This window comes from Gallinula chloropus (assembly GCF_964237585.1).
Source record: "Gallinula chloropus genome assembly, chromosome: 1".
In the NCBI taxonomy this organism is placed as follows: domain Eukaryota; kingdom Metazoa; phylum Chordata; class Aves; order Gruiformes; family Rallidae; genus Gallinula; species Gallinula chloropus.
Genome location: NC_140085.1, coordinates 169020278 through 169042146, shown reverse-complemented (window position 1 = coordinate 169042146; position 21869 = coordinate 169020278). Strand labels below are relative to the sequence as shown.

The following is a 21869-nucleotide window of genomic DNA, read 5'->3' as shown; positions in this document are numbered from 1 at the left end:
AGTTGTTAGCTTCCAGCAGGGAAAGATGCACATGCAAAATGAAGACCATGGTGTTCAGAAGGGCTGAACTCAATTCAGATGTGTAAAACACAGAAAGGTGCCGCCTCCTCTTCCCATTCCCAAAAGGCTGCCCATGTCAGTTCATAGGCTTGGAGATGCACAGATTACAGAGCAGTCAGTTAACACCTAAAAACATTACTGATCCCTTCCTTACCAAAGGAAGGGAGTTGGCAGGTGTTACTCCTAAGCCACTCTCCATCTTTGAAGGCCTTTGAAAGGTCATGGAGAACAGGAGAGGTGCCTAGAAGATACTGAAAGAAAGCCAATGTAGCTCCTGCCTTCAAAAAGGGCAACAATGAGGACCCAGGAAACTCTAAATTCAATCTTTGATGTAATAACACACGGGTGAAAGATGTTACATTGAGGAGTATGACTATGTATATTCCTGCCTTGCTCACTCTGCAAGATGTAGACACAGGAGAACTTTATATTCTGTTTGGCAGCAGGAGGTGGTGCCTTTGCAAAAAGCAGGCATTTTTTTCTGGTTTTGTGCTACTGGAAGAACTGCATTGCTGGCAGATTTCCTCTGGTATCTAAAAGCAACAGACAATAAATCTTCAGACTTTGTAGTTTGTAAGCCTCCTACATAAATACCTTCTTTCAAAGTGGAATGAATATCTTCCATGTCACATCGGATTTTGGCTCTGCAGTTTAGTAACTTCTTATCCCAAACATTGATGGCATCTTTCTGACATGTACCAACTTCTTCATAGTCCAGTTTTACTTTTCTTGATTGGAGCTCATCTCTGCTTGCTAGAACACAGAACACAAAGGAAGAGCACACAGAGAAGCAGAACATCAGAAAGTTACAAGAGACACCAGATAGGCAAACCCCATTTAAGTTAGATATATCTATCTGATAATCTCACTAGAGATAAATACACCTTCCATAATTCATCAGTTAACAGCTGAAATGGGGCCAGTCTTTCGTTATGAGATGCTGCAGGTAACAACTTAACTTCTAGCACTGGGCCATGAACATTAGTAATTCATGAAGTATATGAAAACATTTTTTAAGGCTTGGGGCAAGAAGAAAAACCCACTCAACAGAGTTGACTTCACCACATCTGCTGCTTCTTTCAACTGCAAAAACACCTTTGATCATTTCCCTCTTGTTTATATTGAACATTTCATTGTTTTAGTATGGAAAGTCCCAGACACATGAATGTTTATATAAGAGATTTAGGCAAGCAAGCTAGGCAAGTCTTCTAATACCAAGTCTGTCACGCTGGTTCCAGTTTTTACATGTCCTTGAGAGTGATAAGAGCTCTTGGCCCTGTTACCTGGTATCATCAGGCTGACTAGAAGTAAGCAGAATGAACCAACATGAACCACATCCAGAAAGGTACTTCTGTGCTGAAGGACTGAAATGCTGCAGTAAATTTAGAAGATTTGCTGCACAGGACTTCCTGGCACAAACTATTTATTCCAGAGGACTCACTATTTCTGAAATAAAGCTGCATTGTTACTCTGGAATTTCATGGAGGAGCAGCTTTCATTTCCATTGCTAAAAAATTAATCATGGTTATTTTGTTATACATTACATCCATGCAGAAAAACACTTCAATTTCCATACTACTGGTACAAAACACTGGAATCAAGACCTGAATGTGCCTTAATTCATAGAGATAGGTTTACTTATCATTGGTTTGAATTGTACATTTCATAGAATCATTAAGGTTGGAAAAGACCTCCAAGATCATCTAGTCCAACTCTCCCCCTACCACCTATATTACCAACTAAACCATGTCCCTACGTACCTCATCCAAACTCTCCTCAAACACCCTGAGGGACGGTGACTCCACCACCTCCCTGGGCAACCCGTTCCAATGCCCAACCACTCTTCCTGAGAAATTTCTCCTCATTTCTAACCTGAACCTCCCCTGGCACAACTTGCAGCCGTTCCCTCTTGTCTTATTCCTGCTTATCTGTGAGAAGAGGCTGACCCCCAGCTCACCACAACCTCCTTTCAGGTAGGTGCAGAGAGCAATAAGGTCTCCGCTGAGCCTCCTCTTCCCCAGACTGAACAGTGCCAGTTCTCTCAGCCACTCCTCCTAAGAGTTGTGTCCAGACCCTTCACCAGAGCAACAAATTGCTCTTCTCTAGACACACTCCAGGGCCTCAATGTCTTTCTTGTAGTGAGTGGCTCAAAACTGTAACCAGTACTCGAGGTGTGGCCTCACCAGAGCTGAGTACAGGGGGACAGTCACCTCTCTGATTCTGCTGATTATGCTATTCCTGCTACAAGCCAGGATGCTGTTGGCCTTCACAACATGACCTCTGATAGCTGCAACTGAATTTATCCCGTATTTGCTTTGATCTGTGTGCAGTACTTGCTCCTTGAAGCAGATCCCTTCCTCTTACAGATATACCCACCCTCCCTACATCATCTCTAGGTGGAAGCAAACTCCTGCTCATGTTTGTATACAACCTGCAAAACAAGTCAATCAATTCCTTTGCCAAATCATCTCACTTTGGACACAGCAGATACCGTGTGAATCCACAGGATCATTGCCTAGCCCACTCCAAAAATATAGGTAATAAATTATTTCCAAAAGATGTACATTACGCCTCTGAGACCGTATCTATTCAAGACTACAGCAGCTTTGCAGAAACAGCTATTATGTAAGGTGCAGTATACTTCCATAAAAATGTGATCCCATCACAAGAATTTGCAGTCCAACTGGGAGTGTTTTAAATGATACCCTACTGCTGTACGGTTTCATCTGAGAATGTTCACGCTCACTCTCATAAGCAGTGTGCACAGGTTCAAGACAGCAGTAACCTATTTCAATGTGACAATGAACTCCAGGATTAAGTGCACAGGTTATTGTTCACTGAAAGATACTTTGCTCTGCTGCTAACCCTAGTGAAAGTCAGCAGAACCACAGAATCGCAGGGGTTGGAAGGGACCTCCAGAGATCATCGGGTCCAACCCCCCTGCCAAAGCAGGTTCCCTAGGACATATCACACTGGTGGGTGTCCAGACAGGTCTTGAATATCCCAGAGATGGAGACTCCACAACCCACCTGGGCAGCCTGTGCCAGTGCTATCACCCTCATTGTGAAAAAGTTCCTCCCCATACTGGTGTGGAACCTTGCATGTTCCAGCTTGAAGCCACTGCCCCTTGTCCTGTCTCCACAGACAATTGAAACAGAATCACAGAATTGCAGGGATTGGAAGAAGGAAGCAGGCTGGACTGTTTGTACTTGCCCTACATGCAATGCCAGCCTTAGTTACTTGTACCGTCCCTGTAAATGTTCTTCCTCTCCAGTGCTAGGTGGCCTGCTACTTTTTGCAGTGTTTCTAGGTGAGCTACTGGAAAAAAGGAGCTTTTAGCATCTCAGAAAAAAGAAAAAAAAAAGAGCAAGTTTGTGCAATTCACAGGACTTACCTTCTGTAAAACAAAGAGCTAATAGTATTCAAGTCTCCTCGACAGCAAAAGGAATAGGAAAAGAGATTCTATTAATATTTTGTAAATTAAAAAAAAAATTTAAAAAAATCAACAAAACATTAACCAAAAGCCACTAAAAACAACCCCACAGCAATTCCTGTCTTAAACCTGTCATATGCAGCTGAATAAATTCACAGCTAGGAACCTGGCTTCAAGTAGAGAAATGGCTGCATGTCTATTAATAAATTTGCTGTCCTTGAGATCTACATTTAACTGTATGCTGGGATGCCAACTACTGCCTGAGCCTGCACTTGTTTGGAACGTACCAGTTCTGCACCTGTCCTGTCTGCAAAACAGCCTGTGTTACAGCAGCCCACAGGAAGAAAGCCTAGAGATAGGTGTTAAGACAGTTTGCTCTCCACCCCTGGAAAATGAGATGATTAATTCTAGCCAGCCAGAGCACCAGCTTCAGTAGCAGCACTTATGAACCCGCACACAGGAATAGAGAGATGCTCCTTGGAGCACAAACCAAGATGTGGGCTGCAGGTGAATGCCAGTTTGGAGTCTCCAGTGCTGACACTCCTGTTTTCATCACAGATGATCACACAGGCAGAACTTACTTTCTACAAACCTGTTTTACAGAACAGAAATAACTTATAACTGAGTCTTCAGCAACTGGACTGATTTAACATTCAGCCACGCAGGGCAGGTACAGAAAAGAGTTTGTTCCTCAGCAGCTTATGCTACTGGAGAGAAAGCCAGTATGAAATTAGTTACTGCAGAAGACATCCAGCTTCCCCATCCCACAACAGGACACTAACTGCTTGCTAAAACAATAATTTAAGATTTTGGCTGAACTTAAAATATACTTCTCTTTAGCTGTTCCTTATGAATCTAGAAGTTTCCACAGAAGTGTGTGTCAACAGGGAGACAAAATATAGAGAGAGTGCACTGAGAAATATGCTACATGCGTAGAAGGATGATATTCAAGGATACATTCAAGGATGTATGCTTGTAGGAAAATGGAAAGATTTCCTTCCTTCCAGTTTTATTTCCTCTCCCTGCCTTCTCAGTAAGCATCATAAATAAAGGAAAAAAAGTTAACTGACCGTAACAAGCTCATTGTGCTTTGTTTGAAGAATCAGACTACCATATAATGAGGTTATACACCATACAGGAGAAGAGGACAGCAATTGCAGAGAGGACAGCAATTGCAGAGAGGACATTTGAATTTTCAACTGGCATGAAAGCTATTATACTGAAGAACTTCTAAATGCCAGGATAGGCATTGCATTGTATCTTTTATGTGTACGAGTCTTGACCAGTCAAAATATCTTGGCCAGAAGCTCAGGCATCTGACAAATAACATGGCCAGCTTCAGTAACAGCTCTCAATTTTCAGTGAACATTGCTAATCTTCTGAAAAAAAACCAACCACTTTGTGACATCCTCCAGAGACAGTGGCTGAAAAATCATATTTGGATTCTGTGATTTATAAACCACTGTTGTGATGTGGTTAATGAAGGACAGACAGCCTAGAAAGAAATGCCATGCACTGTAAAGGACTGAAAGGAGATATAGAGGGTTAAGGTTTGCCATACCTAAGCATTCACATGGCATCTGTCTCCTGACTCCAGTTCACATTAGAATTCTTAGACTTAGTCAGCTGGAACACAGACTGTAGCAACCTTCATCTAACATGCACTAAAAAAGGAAAAGTTATCACCTTCCTCTTTAATGAAGGTGACTCATTAAGAGCTGTCAAGTAGAAAGAGAACCTGGTAGACTGTGAGATAGGACTAGCCAAACACATCTTTTCCCTAGCACTGTTAACCAGAGTTACAGAGCCACATGTCTATTTGAGGTGGCCAACACCAGTACAATTTTCAGCTTCAGGCAACAGAATCTGTAATAGTTCTTAGGGGTATTTTCTAAATAGCTAACCTTCCAGCTTCTGGTTTTCTTTCTCCATTCGAAGTAAGAGAATTTGCTGATGGATGGCTTTTCTCCACAGACTTTGTAGTTCTTCTGAGTTTTTCCTCTCTCCAGCTTTATCTGGACCATCCTCATTTTGCAATACCAGAACAAGAGGGTCCTCTTCCAGAGGCGGAGCAAGAGGGGATAATGGTAACAGTTCACTTCCATCATGACCATCTGCAAAGAATCAGAAAGCTATTACAGGAAACTCAGACTGATTGATATGTCACAGCAGAAATAAAATAGCTGTCTTCCACATTCAGCAGTAAGGTCCTGATCCCAAAGACAGAGAAAATGCAATTCAACAGCAGAGGACTATTTTTAAATGTTTTATTTAAATTAAACAAAATTATATTTAAATGGAATAAAGCTATATAAAGGGCCACCCACTTTTTCAACCCCTTCCCCTGCTAGTTCCTTCTAGAGTTACGAAGAAGCATTTATCTGTGAAGTCGCCTTTACAGCCAAGATTGTTTACTTCTGTGATTTACCACAGGCCCTATACCAAAAGTAACTTCTTCCATCTGCTATGCTACACTACAGGCAGTGCTAAAGCACTTGATGGTCATTAAATACAGAGCTTGTCATTTACATATGGCTTAGAGTTCCACCAACTGACTTTATCAACAGAGCAGGTTTTCAGGTATTTCAGAGGTTTCTACCTTAAACAACCTAAAGCTCTAAGAATTATTAGCACACTCAACAGGTGCTATGTGTAGAAAATGTACCATTTTCTGCAGACACTGCTATTATATACGAAGGCTAGGGTAAAAATTTGCTAACTGTTAAAGAGGATATCTGTGTCAGCAAGAGGCACTTCTTAATTTGGTTGCTACCAGCGCAGCCATGGCAGATTGCAATTCATTTGACCTTGATGACAGAATCCTCTGTTCAAAGCAACAAAGACTTAAAGTCAACTGAGCACAAGTGACCTCTAGGAGGTTCTAGCGAGTACATCGGATCAAGCTGACTCCCTTCTCCCTTTCCTATTTTCCTATGTTGCAGGTCACTATAGTAATAACTGTTCAGTAACAACTGCTTGTTTATTTTCTTTAAAAGCACACACAGACCTGGATGCTGCATCTTGGAAGGAGATTTATTCATAGGTGAAGCTACCTGCAGGAATATTCTCCGCCGCCAGGAGATGCGGCGAGGTGTGAGCGTGGCCCCCACAGCATTTAGAGATTCACTGTTGCAGATGGTTGACGTTCTTTTCTTTCCCTCCCCATCACTGAAGGAAAGAAAAAAAGCAGATGGGATCAAAGTCAGTCATCTTTGGAGGGAGAACAAAATTACAAATAACACTTACTATCTGTCTAACATATAACCAGACCTGCAGGAGGATTTGCTGAGAAGCTTTAGAAGAAAAAGTGTTCTGTGTGTGAGCTTCACCCTGAATACAGAAGTGCCCAATTGTTTTCTTGTGATGTGGTGCTATGGAGTTTGCACTATGTACCACCAGGTTGGAATTCATAGCATCCACAGAGGGCTCAGCTGAATGCTCAGGATAAAAGCTAAACTTTCTGAAAAGCTAAGAGGAAAATGTGGTCATCTGTAGTCTCTAAAATAGACAGTAGTGGGGTTTGTTTTGCCATACATTACGGGGGAGATCTGGTGCACCACCCCTAAAAGCACACATGTTGCTTTAGCAGAGCACAGCACTCCATTTAGCGCCCTTTTAAATGGCATGGTGAGCTCACAAGTGAGTATTTAATCAGAGGCAATGTTCTGGCCTTCTCATGCAGCCTCCTTCCTACGCCTCAAGAAGGGGACGCTTCACTTGCACAAACTGGGCGAGACGTCCTCATGTTCCATCAGCATCTCCAGCTGAAGAGACAGAGCTTTTGCAAACAGCAGGCAGGTTCAGTTCCTACCACAATGACCTAAGAGAAGCTGCAATGCTCCTCCCTGGTTGCAGTTTAGAAGTATATTTATAGAGTTATGTTTAGTAGTAGCTTATGTTTCTGGAAGAGGCAAGGAGAGGATAGAGGGAAGCTTCTCTGGGAGGTCATTTTAAAAGGAAACCAGGCACTCCTCTCTATGGACTGCTGCCAGAGAAAAGGACATTTAGCTTTCATAAGTACTTGAGCCACTTTCAAAAAATATTTCAGCGATTTGCATTTGTGGCAGTAAAGCAGGTGCACAGATCTTGTACAGCAAAGGGAACATCGATTAACTGCTACAAATCCTTCCACACCACATCAACAGCGTGACACACAACTACAGGCTTCTTGGGAAGACAGCTGTGTCTGCAGCTTTATCTTCATCACAGGGAAAACTGCTGTATCTTCACAGCAGTAGCTACACTCAAACCTTCATCCTGTGAAGAATTTCCATGCCACACTGCACAGTCACTAAAATGAGCCAGATGGAAAGAAAGCCCAGCACTACGTTTTCACTGGTAAGTCAGTTGCAGGTGATCACAGTTTGCCAGTTGCAGTCTGTCTCCCCACATCTGACTTGCACAGAAGGAGAGATCTGCAAGGGAAGCAGACTAAGAAGTTTAAGCTACACCAGTCTACCAGCGACACCATCTCAGTCAGCACTTCCCATACCAAATACTCCGTGCTGAATGGTAAACCACTGAGCTAGAATTTGTCTTCTTGGTGGCCAAAGCTGTGCCTACGCTCATGATCTACAACAGCTCCTTGACACAGGTAAGCCTTGGTGAGCAAACTAGACTATCATACACAGGTATTGGATCCTGCTTCCACATCCTGACAGAGAAATAATCGTGTTTTGAAGTCAAATTACCCAGGCATTAGGCACCACCCCTGCTCTTCATGAAGAACAGCACTACGGGCTGGAAGCCCTGGATAACACATAGTCAGAATTATTCTCTACTCCTGATGTAGTTTCTACAGCGCCTCAGTTCCCTATGCATCACACCATCAGTAGGCAGTCTCAGTAGAGCCCCATGTTGCACTAACCAACACAGCAACAGGAGATCCTGTGACAATCTTATCTGACTAACTCTTACACAGCCTTTGGCGATGGGGCCTCTCACACAGTCTTCGGTGATGAGGCAACAGCTGCCTGTGCAAGCCAAACACAGACTGCAAAACTAGCTTAGATACCAGAGATGCTGTTTTCCAAAGGTATTGCAGCCCAGCAACTCATGGAAATCAGGTACTGAACTTGGATATACCAGTAACTCATGTTTCTATAAACAGCTTGTGATGAAACTGCTTCTTGCTATTTCCAGTCTTCCATATCATGTGTTAGGACACAAGAACTGAGTCATCCCAAGGCTTACCAAATGAATGCTACATAATAAGGGAATGAAAACGTCCTTTATAGTGCTACACACAAAAAAAAAAAAAATCTACATTCAGCTGGTGTGCCCCTAAACTTGCACACAGACCGAGGAATAGCATTCAATTTATATGAAAAGTCAGAGGGTGGTTATTTCAGGGTATGAAACAAGGCTGCTTACATCATTTGAATTGCAGAGTTTACAGTAGAATGGACTAGTCACATGTGCTACCTCATGAAATTGCATCATGCAGTTCTGAGGACCTCTGCTTCCGTTGTTAAACCCTCCCTTCTAACTTCCCCTGGCATTTTAAGTAACTAATATTAATCACCTCCTCTTACAGAGAGCTGCCTGATGAGTGATTAGATGAAAGCTTTTTTAAAGTGTCGTACATTCACTCCTTGCCATATTCAATGGAAGGCAAGGGCACCTCTGGAAACATCAAGATTTAGGAAAGGGAGGCTGGAAAGGAGCAAAGAAGCTTTCCTTTTTTCAAGGTAAACAGACAGGTCCTATCTCAAGATCAGATCTGAAGGTGTGAAACAATACCCTACAGAGGCAAAACAGGAAGAAGACAAGAGTAAAATGGTAGTGTCTTCTGTCCTGCGGTTAGATGGTTCAGAAGGCTGGAGCAAAAGACAGATTAACCCAATTACGTATTCCCTACCTTGAATCAGGAGTTGCACAATATTTATTCCCTAGATTTTACCCTCTTATCCCTAAACCTAACTGCCTGGCTTCCCTCTTGGTCGTATTTACAAGACTAGCTGTGGATTTTAAGTAAGGCAGGTTGGTGTTCTGCTCAGAAAGGCCTGCGACGCCCCTGACAGTTCATCTAAACAGACTGGGGGTAAAGGAAAATGCTGGTGTCTGACCAGCAGTTACTCTTTCCGTGCAAAACAGGGAGTTTTATCAACATGAGCAGAGAGCCTAAGAGCAAAAGTAACTCTGAAACAATAACAACTTCTAAAATAGACTTCACTCATTGCCACTGAGAAACAGAGCAGAGTTTTAACTGCTTCTCAACCTGAGGAAACAGGTATTTTCACAATTTTCCAGGCAGGGCACTAATACCCAACCTCAAATACTTATGGGAAAAATTCTTTAAAATTCTTTTAAATTCTTCTGACAAGGCACATGCTTAAACATCTACAGGAGAAACACGTTGCAAGGTCAACTAATAGAAATAGTCCAATCATCGATTCCAGTTTTTAATGATGTTTTCCATTTTGAGAAAAGAGTTGTTACCTCCAACTCAATGTATAGCTGCTCTACGGTTTGTAGAGCCTAGACACTGTGGCAAGGCAGAGGATGAGTATTTCTAGGGTCATCCAGAGTTCCTGTCCTGCTGCAACCTACCAAAAACTAGGCAAAATTAAATGCACCAGAGTCAATGTGCAGCAAATTAAGACATGTCAGTATATAAAACCCTACTACAGAAGAGATATTTAAGAACTGAACTGCAAACTACGACATGACTGCAAGAACTGATTTTTTTTTAACTTTTATTTAAGAAAGTGACAACTAGATTATGTTGCAGCTTCTACATCACACTATTTCAGCTTGGTGAAACAGGCATATGAAAAGGTAAAGCCAAAGAGTTCAATAAAGAAATTCCACAGAATGGAGTATTTCCAATTTATTTTACCTACTGTTCCCATTTTAATTGCTTATTATGCCTCCCACACAGCTCTGGAAAATGGTAACAGTGTGACACTCAATATTTAAGACAAATGCATCACAGTTCAAAGAATAATGGTTCTCCATAAGGCTACTTAGCTTATGTTCCTAACACAACACCAAAGCCAAAATGCATTCATCAGCCTATATGCAACAAAAAGTGAAAAGCCATAAATTCAATATGCCTCAAACATTTCAGTCTGTACTTTCATCTTTAAGCAATAAGCCAAATACTCAAGAGTACAGAGGACTTATTATTTAAGCTTTTTACCTCATGTAACTGCAACTCAGCGTCACCAAAACATCATCCCATTCACTATTCTATCAAATAATGCATAGTAGGAAAATGAGACAGTTATCTTGGAGAAGAAAGAGAAAGAAAAAAAAGAAAAAAGAAAAAAAGAAGAATCCCAAAAGGAAGAAATCCAAAAATTTGTTCAAACTACAAATAGGCTCGTTGCTTCATTTCAATTACCTAAATCTCTTCCTCAAACTGTTCTTTAAAGTGCTCCAAGTGACTGATTCTCAAAAAAACCCCACCAAAAACCCACAAAGCTATCCCATTTCTTGTGAACTACTTACTGAATGCTTATCTGAATTATTTTGCACTCAAGCCCATGCAAGCCAAGTGACTTGAGAATAAATACTGCTGCTGTTCATTTTTCCCCAGTTCACTTTCATTTCAACTTCTTCTCTTGATTGGTCTAAGTAGCAGTTGAATCAATTCGACCTATTTTGAAATCTGGAGGCCGAGATGGTACAAAATCCCCCAGAATCAAGTATATAAAAACAGCTATTATTTCAACTCCTGGGACTTAAAACCAGCAGAAGCTTGTATGCAAGCTTAATACATGAAGTAATCCTTCCCTTGGGAGGAAGAAAAACGAGTTCCAGTCAGTTTACATCTCTCTATTGGTTCTCTCACTCATGTTGTATATTTTTATGCTGAATAATTACTTTCTGCGATTTTGTTTAAACAGCATTCCCAAGTATTTTACCTTCTTCATGAGAAATAAAGTTGTTTTTTAAAAAAAGCAGCCTGGTATAACAATACAATGAACAGTGTGGGCTGGTCAAACCTATGGTGAAGGCTGTCCCATTTTTTAAAAGTGCTGCTTTATATCAACCAACCAGGTTCTTCCCTCAGCCTAGCTTTCAAGAGCAGACATTGAATAAAAACCATAAATTCCAGAACTTACAGAAATTACAGTTTAAAAACAGATTATGCTCTCAAATCCCTGTCTGTTTACTTCTACATTGGCAGGATTTTTTTTAAAATCCTTATGCTTACTTTGTGTTCACATGCTTGTCCAAAGTGAAGATTATCTGGACCATTTCCACCCTAGACTTCTCTCTAGACAAACAGACAATGCCATTAAAACACTCTGAAAGCACCAATTAATAATACTGCACTTGATATCCAACATTACTATACTATTCAATCCTTAAAGCAGAAAACACATCGGTGTTTTCTCTCTTCCACATAAAGCATCACAGCAGTAATCGTTAGAATTAAACCCAAAAAGCTCAGCCTCCCCACAAACATCAGTTAAAAAAGGTAAGTTCACTATGGGGAAAGATATATCTGGAGAATAATTATCTTCTCCTGCCCTTAGTTTTCTCCAGCACAGCCATTTAAATGCCAGCAGGCTTCCTTTATAAATGAAGGCCAAGACATTTTTATCACGATTCATGCTTTCTAAATGAAGATGTTCCCAATGACTGGCACTACTGGCTGTATTAGTGTTCAGGAAGGAAGGTCAATAAATAGGCAGGATCAGCTCTGTAAATATCAGAATACTGAAGACAATCACATTAGGATGAGAGGAACTGTGCTGCAGAAACACCAACTTCCCTCCACGGGTTAGATGATATGAAGATGTCTACAATCAGGTGAGAGCCACTGTATCTCCAAAACCCAAGGCCCAATGTGATGTAAACATGGATCAGGATAACCTTTCATACAGCAGCTAATACATAAAGACACATATATAATAAGCAGAGCTGCTTTTTGACTCCTAGATGACCCTGGCTTGGTGTTACTTGCCGAATCCCATCTGACTGCTACAAAACAAACATCTTTCTAAAATGAATTCTGACAAAAACCAGCTCTGTTCCTGCACACTGGAGTTCACCAGAACACCAAGAAAAGCTGCCTTGCAGCATCATGACATTAGAAGTCAGGCTATAAAGACCTTTTCTCCAGTGCAATGTGGTTAGGGAGGATACACTTCATGAATGCGTAGAAAGCATGATTATTCTTGAAAAGAAAAACACGCCGAAGTTTTAATTAGGGTTCCTAACAGTTAAAACAGCTTATATAGTCTTTGGATTGTAAAGGACTGCCACACTGTGCTCCATTTCAACCTAACATACTCTCACATGATATGATGCTAAGAAAATCTTGCATTGAGCCTATTAGGACAGAAGATGGTCTTCTTTGTGATAAATAGCCAAAGCTATAAAAACAAAACACACAGAGATACAAACCTACAAACCAACCCACAAGGAAAACCACACTGTAAAAGTTTGAACTTCCTCTCATTCATAAATCTGATAGCACAGGCCACATTTGCAAGCTAAATCAGGGAAAGTTTAAAAAGCATCAGCCACCATCAGTTGGACAACATATTTCATTCTTCATTAGCCAGTTCGAGTAACAGTTTGGATAACCTCAGTCACTATCACATCAGACTTGCTCATTCAGCACTTCTTTCTCACTATATTTGTTGTACTCATGTCATAAACCCAAGTAGATGCCAACACTTGACCCTTGCTACTGCAATTTCCTTACAATGACAATTCAAGCCCAGTTGCTCCCAGCAAGATCTACAGCTAACGAGGTCCCATTTTCACAAGAGTTTTCACACAAATTCAAGATTAAATGGTACCAGAAACCTGTATACTACGAAACCTGAGTAGAAATAGGGTGCTCTTCTAGGCATTAGCCCTAATTTGAAGATCTCCCTACCTTACAGTTCAAAACTCCATTATAATGAAACATGGTATTTTGACTCGTGTGCATAACTGATTTCAGAGGAGTATTATCTCAGAAATTTCAGCTTGGAATTAGCTTAAAAGTACCGTTTTAGTACAATACTCAACACACATTCCCCAAATCCAGAAAGCTAGGTTTAATGAGATTTTGCCTGTACAAACTGACCTAGGCATTGGTTCAGCTTGGACCAAGTCTGCTAACTGAAAGGAACTCAGAAACAAAGTCAGACTGGAACACAAATAAGAGGTAGTCTGTAAGAGGTGGGTTATTTTTTGCCATTTCTCTGCACATCCTGGTGTGCACTCACCGATTTCTTTAATTTCAGCTTTAAGAATTCAATTGCTATGTAGTCTAGAGTTACCACTGTGTAGTAGGGAATGGAAGATCTAGGCATCAATTCACTTATGTTGTAACTATTACTGGGCAGAAGGTTTTGAACAGGCAATATTAAAAGCCTTACATCTACAGTGGGCATGTCAGGTTTTCCTCTCAAATTTCAAAAACATTCACTGCTTATTCCTTATCCATTTGTGCTTGGGTAAAAAGGTGAGGTTATCTTCATGTGACTCATGTTAACCCTCTTCAAATCTGTGAAATATTTCTAACACTGGTTTTGGGAAGATGTATGAAAATTAAGTAATGATTACACGATCCTTCTATTAGAAAATTAATATAGTCAATTTACTACTTAAAATCTGTGGGATTGAGACGGGGCAGGGGGAGGTGGGTGCATGCAGTAGGGGTCCTGCCACTAAGGCAGCCACCTTACTGTATGGGTGCCTTACCTTATGTCAGTTACACACTAGTTGTTTCTGCTGGAAGTACCTAAGGTATAGAAATTTCCCACTAGGTGTTTTGTAAGTGTGTCCACATTACAGTTCTGGGCTGCCTACTGTGTGTTGATTACAGATTAGAGGCCAGAAAGAGACACTTTAAATGCCAATGAAACCAAGGTATGGTACAGTGTGCTTAAGGAGACGATATGTACTTTGCATTCTAATCTATATATTACTAGAGATGACTAATCCAAACTGAACCTTAAAGATACCTTTAGGTCAACTGCCCTTCACATTTGTTTGGATACTTATGTAATTCCTTACAGCCTGCCCTAAATGGAGATGACAAACTAATCTGTGTTTAATGAGACTGCACTCCACAAAGTGAAAACATTTCTTTAGGCACCCCAGAAAAACTTCCACACCCATCTCTTAACGACTGAATTCCCCATGTATTAGAGACCTAACACACTCCAAATCCCCATTCCATCAACACTTGGTTTTGTTAAGAATGCAATCTACTGTTATTTTTCCAAGGAGAAACAGTCACAAAAGCACCTGCTACAAATCTGCATGTTTCTGTTGGGAAAAATTAGGGGAAATTCACATTTGGAGATAAGAAGCACCAGAAACAAAAGTATAGTTCAGTGAACAAGAACAGACCAACAAAGGAAGAAAGGAGTTGTTATTGACAGGAGAGAAATAAAAGGTCCAACTGGTAAAAAAACATCATGAAGTTCAAAGGTGTGGCTCCACCTTACTCACTACAAGCTTACTTCAAAAAAATAACCCACATACAGTTTCCTCAAGCACCCTCTTGAAGAGAAGCCTATTCTTAGAGTAAAAAGAAGTATGACTTCCATTCAGATGCAGCCTTTCACACTGATATCAGAAAGCCCCTTCTTGTCTTTTTGCTTCCTCCCCACTCCTCTTCAGAAGGAAGTTATTTGCCCATTCTCCCTGTATATCATCTCACAGCTAGTATCACTCAGTTAAATTCATGTTTCCCCTTCCTCATGCACAGGCATCCCACATCAGCACTGCACACTCTTCACACTGCTCTTTTCTTACTTTAACATGCCAGTGATCACAGCACAACATGCTGGTTTGCATTCAGCAGAGGAAGCATTAAAATTGGCGTGCTGCTTGTAAAGAACACTGCATTCCAAGTGACAGACCAACACAGCAGATTTGCAACGCTGCAACAAAAATAGGTTGCAGCTACTAGGTGTCAGCAGACGAGCCTCTATTTTTAACAGGCTTTTTTTGGCCAAAAGCCTGCTCCCCCCATTTGCATCAAGTACTTAGGAAGTCTGTTAGAACAGCAGGAGCACAAAGCAGTGTGGGAGAGATCCCATGTGCTGCATTGCACTGGGAATCCTCTTGTTAAGCTGGTAGCACTGAAGAGCTAGGTAGGAGAGAACGCTCTCACCTCTTGGAGAGGTCACTTTCTGAGTGTTGGAGCAACCTTCCTGAGCCCTGGTAAAAGCTTTTCAGGAAAGAAGGGGCAGAGACAGAGGAGGGGAGACCAGATGATGCAGATTCACTCTCATTGAGAGCGCGCCGAACCCCGACAATAGGACTGTGCAGGCAACAAGAGAACATAGCAGATGGGTCAGCATGGATTTGGATATAATACAACATCCAGATTAAAGACAGTGGTCAAGTACCTCATCTTGGTTTACAGGAACCGTTGCTTCCCAGAAGATAAAATGCACCAAGTGCACTACTGGGCAGTTTCCCTGATGATATTGATTTTGCTGTTACTGCTGATTTCTTTTAAGAAAGTTTTCAATGCCATTGCAGAACAGGCAGACCACCTTATTTCCTTAGCTTGCTTTACTTTCAAAGCAAATCCGTAAAAGAATCTTTGAAACATTCAGAAAATATCCTTAGAAACCTGCTTCCAATAGCATGGACCACTTTTGTTTCTTGCCTTCAGTTTTCTCTTACTTTTGTAAATAATGTGTATTGCTAGAACACATTAGAAAGAAGATAATATTTCAATATAATATTTTGTATACATAGTTTTGAAGTGGTTAAATCAAAATAGGTAGATCTACACAGTTCAACATTACTTTATAATAGTAAAAAGTGTGTGGGGGGGTGTACATAAAAAATAATTCAGTTTCTTTTACTTAAGATTTTTTTATTGAACCTCAGATGGAAAGAAAGAAAAATCCCAGTCTAGGAACAAGTTGTTACAAACTGTTTTGATTGAAAACCTGCTGATGATGCCACATAATCAGCAACTTCTTAAAAATTTTTACAAAGAAGTGAGGTCAGCAAGTCCTTCAGTTTGAACTGTCAGGGTTTCCTGTTTGCATACAACAGGGTCAGTGGAAAGAAAAACAACCAAATTTTATCTCAGTAAAAAACACATTATTTATCTCTTCAGAAACACAATGCAACAAAGCTATTTTGAGGCTAGTTTCTCACCCTTCGACTCTTCTAGTCTCTTAAACAGAATAAACTTTTTTGCTTTTCTCTACACATCGGTGCAGCATTCGCACTGATATTACAATCCAGACATGAAACAGGTGAGAAATTATTAAAGCCATCTTTAGAAAGAGCCCAGAAAAAGCGTAACTGCAGCCAAGCACTGAAACAGACGGGTAGTTTGGAGACAATGTTCCTTCAACAGAAAAAAAATAGCTCAATTGGGATTGAATCTGGTAAAGGTTTTGGAGTTTGCACAGCTGCTTAGTGCAGATAGCCAGGACAGAGGCAGAGAAAGTAAGTACAACCCAAAGAGGACCACGAGGAACTATGGGGACCTCTTCTGACTGAGTGAAGGAACGCCTTGAAGAAACTGTTCCACACGTTAACAGCTGGAAAGTCTCCAAAAAGGAAGGGGAAAGAAGTTAGCGAGGGAAGCTCTGGAGAAAAGCAGACATGCCTCACAGTTCAGTGGAGGCCTTAATCCTTTTGTGAGACTCCTCACCACTTTTAATTCTGGACATACTTTCTGGGAGCTTTGGCTATCTCAGCGACAGACATTTGAAGCCATCAGTGCCTTTTTCATCCTGGCATAAAATCGCCACGCTACTGTCTCAACAACAAAAAGCAGCAAGGGCCTCTTTTCCAAAGGACCTGACTACCAACATTACCAGAAAAGGTCAGCTAAATAAACAGATCAGCACCTGCATCCAACTCAACAATCAATTAGCTGGATTGATGCATCCCTTGAATCACTAATTCAGAGAACAGCAAGTCACTGCGAAGCACCAAACAACCTGGAGGTGAGCAACACAGGCTGAAGGGAGATAGGTAAGTAAATAAATAGAACCCCAAGCAGTGCAGAAGCAGCTTCCTCAAGAAGAAACACGGGTAAGGCTCATGTACCAAAAACCACAGGGGAGAGCAGGCTCGTGGCATGCCCCAGCTCACCTTGTCGCCTCAACGCAGTTCTGCCGCAGCAGTGGGGACCGGACGCTCTGGGATCTCCCGTTCTGGAAGGTTATCCTCCGCCTGGCGCTGGAGGGGGGGTGGCTGAAGGTGTGCGCGCGTCTCCTGAACTGGGGGGAGTCAGAATCTTCCTCAGGAAAAGGCTGCCAGGCCGAGGAGACGGGGGACGCTGGAGGAGTAGCTGGCGGGGAATCGCCGGGCGAAGCGTCCTGAAAGGAAGTGCTGGCGGAGTGAGGCCTGCCGCTCTGCGCCCTGCGAGAGCGCTCGCCTAACCCTGCGGATCGTGCGCCGCATCGGGGCACCAAAGCCTCTCCCCTTTCTTGGTCATGGCCTATTGTATGCTAATTATCACCAAAACCAGACATCCTTTGATAACTTACTCTGAACCAGCAGCGTCCTTCTTTAAAAAAAAAAAGAAAATAGAAAGAGAAGGGCGTAATAAAAATACATGTACAAGGTAAACAACGCACTAATTACTCTGAGGCATCCTCTCACAGGCATCAGCATTCCAGCTCTTTCGGTAAAATACAGGAATTGAAAAGACTAGGGAAGCTGCTTTTAGCTCGGTTTCCTCGACATATCGTGAGCATACTTCCGGTACCGTCACAGCGATATCCTGGAAGAGAGGCCGTTACTACACAGCCAGTTTATGAGTAACCGTTGCAGGAAAACCATAACAGAATCTTCACCTCCTGGGAAAAACAGCAACCAATCCTCACGTGAGGTAAAACATTAAAAACAGGAAATAAAAGGAAAGTGAACAGAGTTCTGCCCGCTCAACCCCGTACAGCATCCCCAGCAGCTGGGTTTAGGTCAAAAATTCTTACTTCCCTATAGCAACTATTACTTACAGAAAGGATTCTTCACCTTCAGAGCACTTCCCCTCATTGAGATATGACCCCTTTTTAATTACTTCAGCAAAACAAGGCAGAAGCTCACCAGAAATTCCCTGCTTTTTTTGTAAAAAACCAAGGGAAATGTAGAGAAAAAGGACTAGCAGTCCAACAACAGATTAAAGCTGAAGCCTCAAGTCGACATACACGCCAGCTTTCCTATATCCTTTGCCTCCCAGGGGAAACTCTTACTTGAGTTTTGTTAATTGCTGTGCTTTGTGCTCCTTCCTTGAAATTGAAGCAGAGTGCCATATTTACTCTCCATGGCATGAAAACGTGCCAATTTTAACTAAACTCCTTACGTACTTTGTCAGAAGCCAGGCTGTTGCAGCGCTCGAAGCTGTCCATGCTGCCCAGGCGGCCTCGCATTCTGTTGGCTCCCTGAAAGAAAAAAAAAAAGGCAAGTAATTTAATCCGGTCTTTTTCCTCTGTTCCTGAAGGTTGAGCAGAGATGGCAACAGCTGTGCAGGTGAACACAGGGCAGGTCATTCGACACATCTGATGCACAACCACAGATCGTGGGCCAAGCACTGGATTTTACAAGCAGTGACATCTTTCGTTGGCAGAACTCTTATCTTCTCCCCACTTGCTCCCAGGAGTTTTAAACCTGCAGCTCTGCTATCTGAAGCAGATGAGCATGTCTTGATCTATTTAAGGCAAAAAAAGCCGTGTTCAAAAAGCTGCAAATTTTGGTGCTGTGCTTGCACTGCAGCTAACTGATGTGCTTGACACACTATGATCTCAACATAGTTCACTCCGAATTTAGGTGTTTCAGACAAATTATTTCCACCTTGGCAAAGTACTAAAACTGGGAAAAAAACATTCCCTGTCTGCAAATCCAGACAAATAGTGCCAGATATAAACTAAAAACCCTTTTTAATTACAATGCAGATAACCCTGAGGCAAATTTGCTAGGTATCAGCATTAGCAGATCCTTGCCAAAATTGTTCACAGTCATCTCGTTTCACAGGAAGAAGCGACAGAGCTGCAATACTTCTGACTACCTTTCACTGCCAGACTGGCAGCAAGGAAGTATGCAAGAGTTGTTCAGAAACTGGGTTTTCCTGCAAAATTTTTGGATTTTAAAATTCAGAACATGGTGGGCAGCTGTGATGTGAAATTCCCCATCAGATTAGAAGGACTGGTACTCACACACCAGCAGTTCAGCAGCTACGAGCCAGAATTGTTTCCTGGCTTAATTTATGGAATGATCAAGCCAGGAATTGTTCTGCTTATTTTTGTTTCAGGAAAAGTGGTTTTAACTGGTGCTAAAGTACAAGCAGAAATCTATAAAGCATTTGAAAACATCTATCCTATTTTAAAGGGATTCAGAAAGACGACGTCACGGTTTCTATGCCTTCCAGAGAAATTGGGGGGAGAGTGAAATGGTGTTTTGTACGGCGCAGCAGTAACAAGCAAGGGGCTTCCAGTGAAGCTGCAACACCAGGACTCGGACTATTTCCCAGCTAGTGCCTACTTCCCTGATGCTCAAGGGGAACTGTATTATTGGTTATGTCTACTGAATTACTGTGAGTTGCTTTACTGGGCTGTTCCTGGAGCAGTCCCTCCGAGTTTTATGTATATTCTAGCTTTTAAATAGTTTTAATGCCAGTTCTATTAATAGAAAAATCCCTAAGTTGGTCTAAAAGACAAATGCAACTGTGTCACTCAAGTGTATAAACCACTGAAATTGCCATGTATATAAGTTGAACTTCCTTCCATAAGACCATATTTTTATAATTTTCAGAATTTAAGCTTTTAAATTTTTTCAATTTTAAATTTCTGCCTTTCACTCCCAACTAACTCCCATGGAACACGGCCATTTCCAAACTGGTAAAATAAGTTGCTTTATCAGGAGAAAAACAGACTAGGTTTTAGGGAAGCCATAGGTAGAGCTCATCTTGGTATGTTTGCAACTACAGGGAAAGTTTTGTCAATATTAGCAGTATTTACTTAGCCTACTTTTTCCTGGTAAGGTTTATTTTCAAGGCTTATTAAGTACACTACCCCATTTAAGCTTATTACCAATGGATACTCTGCCTGAAACATCTCTTCATGGACCCCTCACAATAAACCAAAAGCACAGGATAACTTGGAAGTTTCTCCCTAGCTTTAGAAACACAAATTTCTGGCACTATACGGGCTTTTCTGTTCAGAAAAAAAAAAACAAAACCCAGCACCAGAGGTTAGAGCAGCAAAGGCTGGGAGAGATCTATGCATAGGGTCAAACAGAGGTCGTATTTATTTTTCTGAGGTGCCTCATTAGGAAGCCACAGCCCGTTTTCAGTTCCAACCTGACAAAAATAAGATCAGTCCAGCAAAACAAACAAGTGAAAAAGTGACATTCCTCTGGGACTATGGGAAGCCAGAGCACAGAACCCAGCATATTTCCCTGTGGTAGTTAGTGAGCAGCTTCTCCTTCAAGTAGCTTAAAATGTCACTTGATGCTATTTAACTGGATGGCATCTTAACTAGATAAAGTGTTGCTAAATATCTGGTTACTATTTATTTGTAATTTTGCTAAGATTGAAGCTGTGTACATAACTCCCCTACATAAAGAGACTACTTTTTGACTTAAATATTTTTGCCTACAAAGAGATGCTGAGTGCCTTTTTTTTTAAAATTAATTTCTTCCTAGTCTCTTTGTTTCTAAATATACTTTAAAATAAAGATAACTAAGTCACGCAATAATAGCATCCAATTACATCAACACCATGTGATTTGCAGCTGACTTACGGAGGGGAAACCCCACCACAACAACAGCTATTTGGTACCTAAATACTTTTAGGAATTAGCCACAATCCATTAGGCTTGTTGTAATAGCATGATGAAAAATAATAATTATTAGTCATTGTGTAACATGCATATGCATGTAACACACAGTATTTACAATGAGACACGCTCATCAGATCACAGAATTGTAGGGGTTGGAAGGGACCTCCAGAGATCATCGGGTCCAACCCCCCTGCCAAAGCAGCTCCCTAGGACATATCACTCAGATAGGCATCCAGACGGGTCTTGAATATCTCCAGAGAAGGAGACTCCACCACCTCCCTGGGCAGCCTGTCCCAGGGCTCTGTCACCCTCACTGTGTAAAAGTTCTTCCGCATGTTGGTGCAGAACTTGCTGTGCTCCAACTTGCAGCCATTGCCCCTTGTCCTGTCACCACAGAACACTGAAAAGGGGCTGGCCATTTCCCCCTGCATCCCATACTTAAGAGATTTATAAGCATTAATTAGGTGCCCCCTTAGTCTTCTTTTCTCCAGACTGAACAGTCCCAGCTCACTCAGCCTTTCCTCATAGGGGAGATGCTCCAGGCCCTTAATCATCTCCGTAGCCCTTCTCTGGACTCTCTCCAGAAGATCCCTGTCTTTTTTATACCAGGAAGCCCAGAACTGGACACAATACTCCAGGTGGGGCCTGACCAG

General features: G+C 41.6%; 1 protein-coding gene across 2 annotated transcripts in view; it reads right to left on the bottom strand.

Annotated features, from left to right (window-relative positions):
* Positions 1–21869, bottom strand: part of TBC1D4 (TBC1 domain family member 4) — a gene marked incomplete at its 5' end in the record, with an annotated part of 114376 nt that overhangs the window by 11791 nt on the left and 80716 nt on the right. The window contains 6 exons of one of the 2 annotated variants that reach the window (XM_084268018.1): positions 655–813; positions 5398–5607; positions 6501–6661; positions 15573–15722; positions 17531–17757; positions 18748–18822. In XM_084268018.1, the coding sequence (XP_084124144.1) occupies positions 655–813; positions 5398–5607; positions 6501–6661; positions 15573–15722; positions 17531–17757; positions 18748–18822 (982 nt within the window). The remainder of the gene's footprint in view (positions 1–654; positions 814–5397; positions 5608–6500; positions 6662–15572; positions 15723–17530; positions 17758–18747; positions 18823–21869) is intronic. The other variant, XM_084268019.1, reaches the window with a different exon arrangement.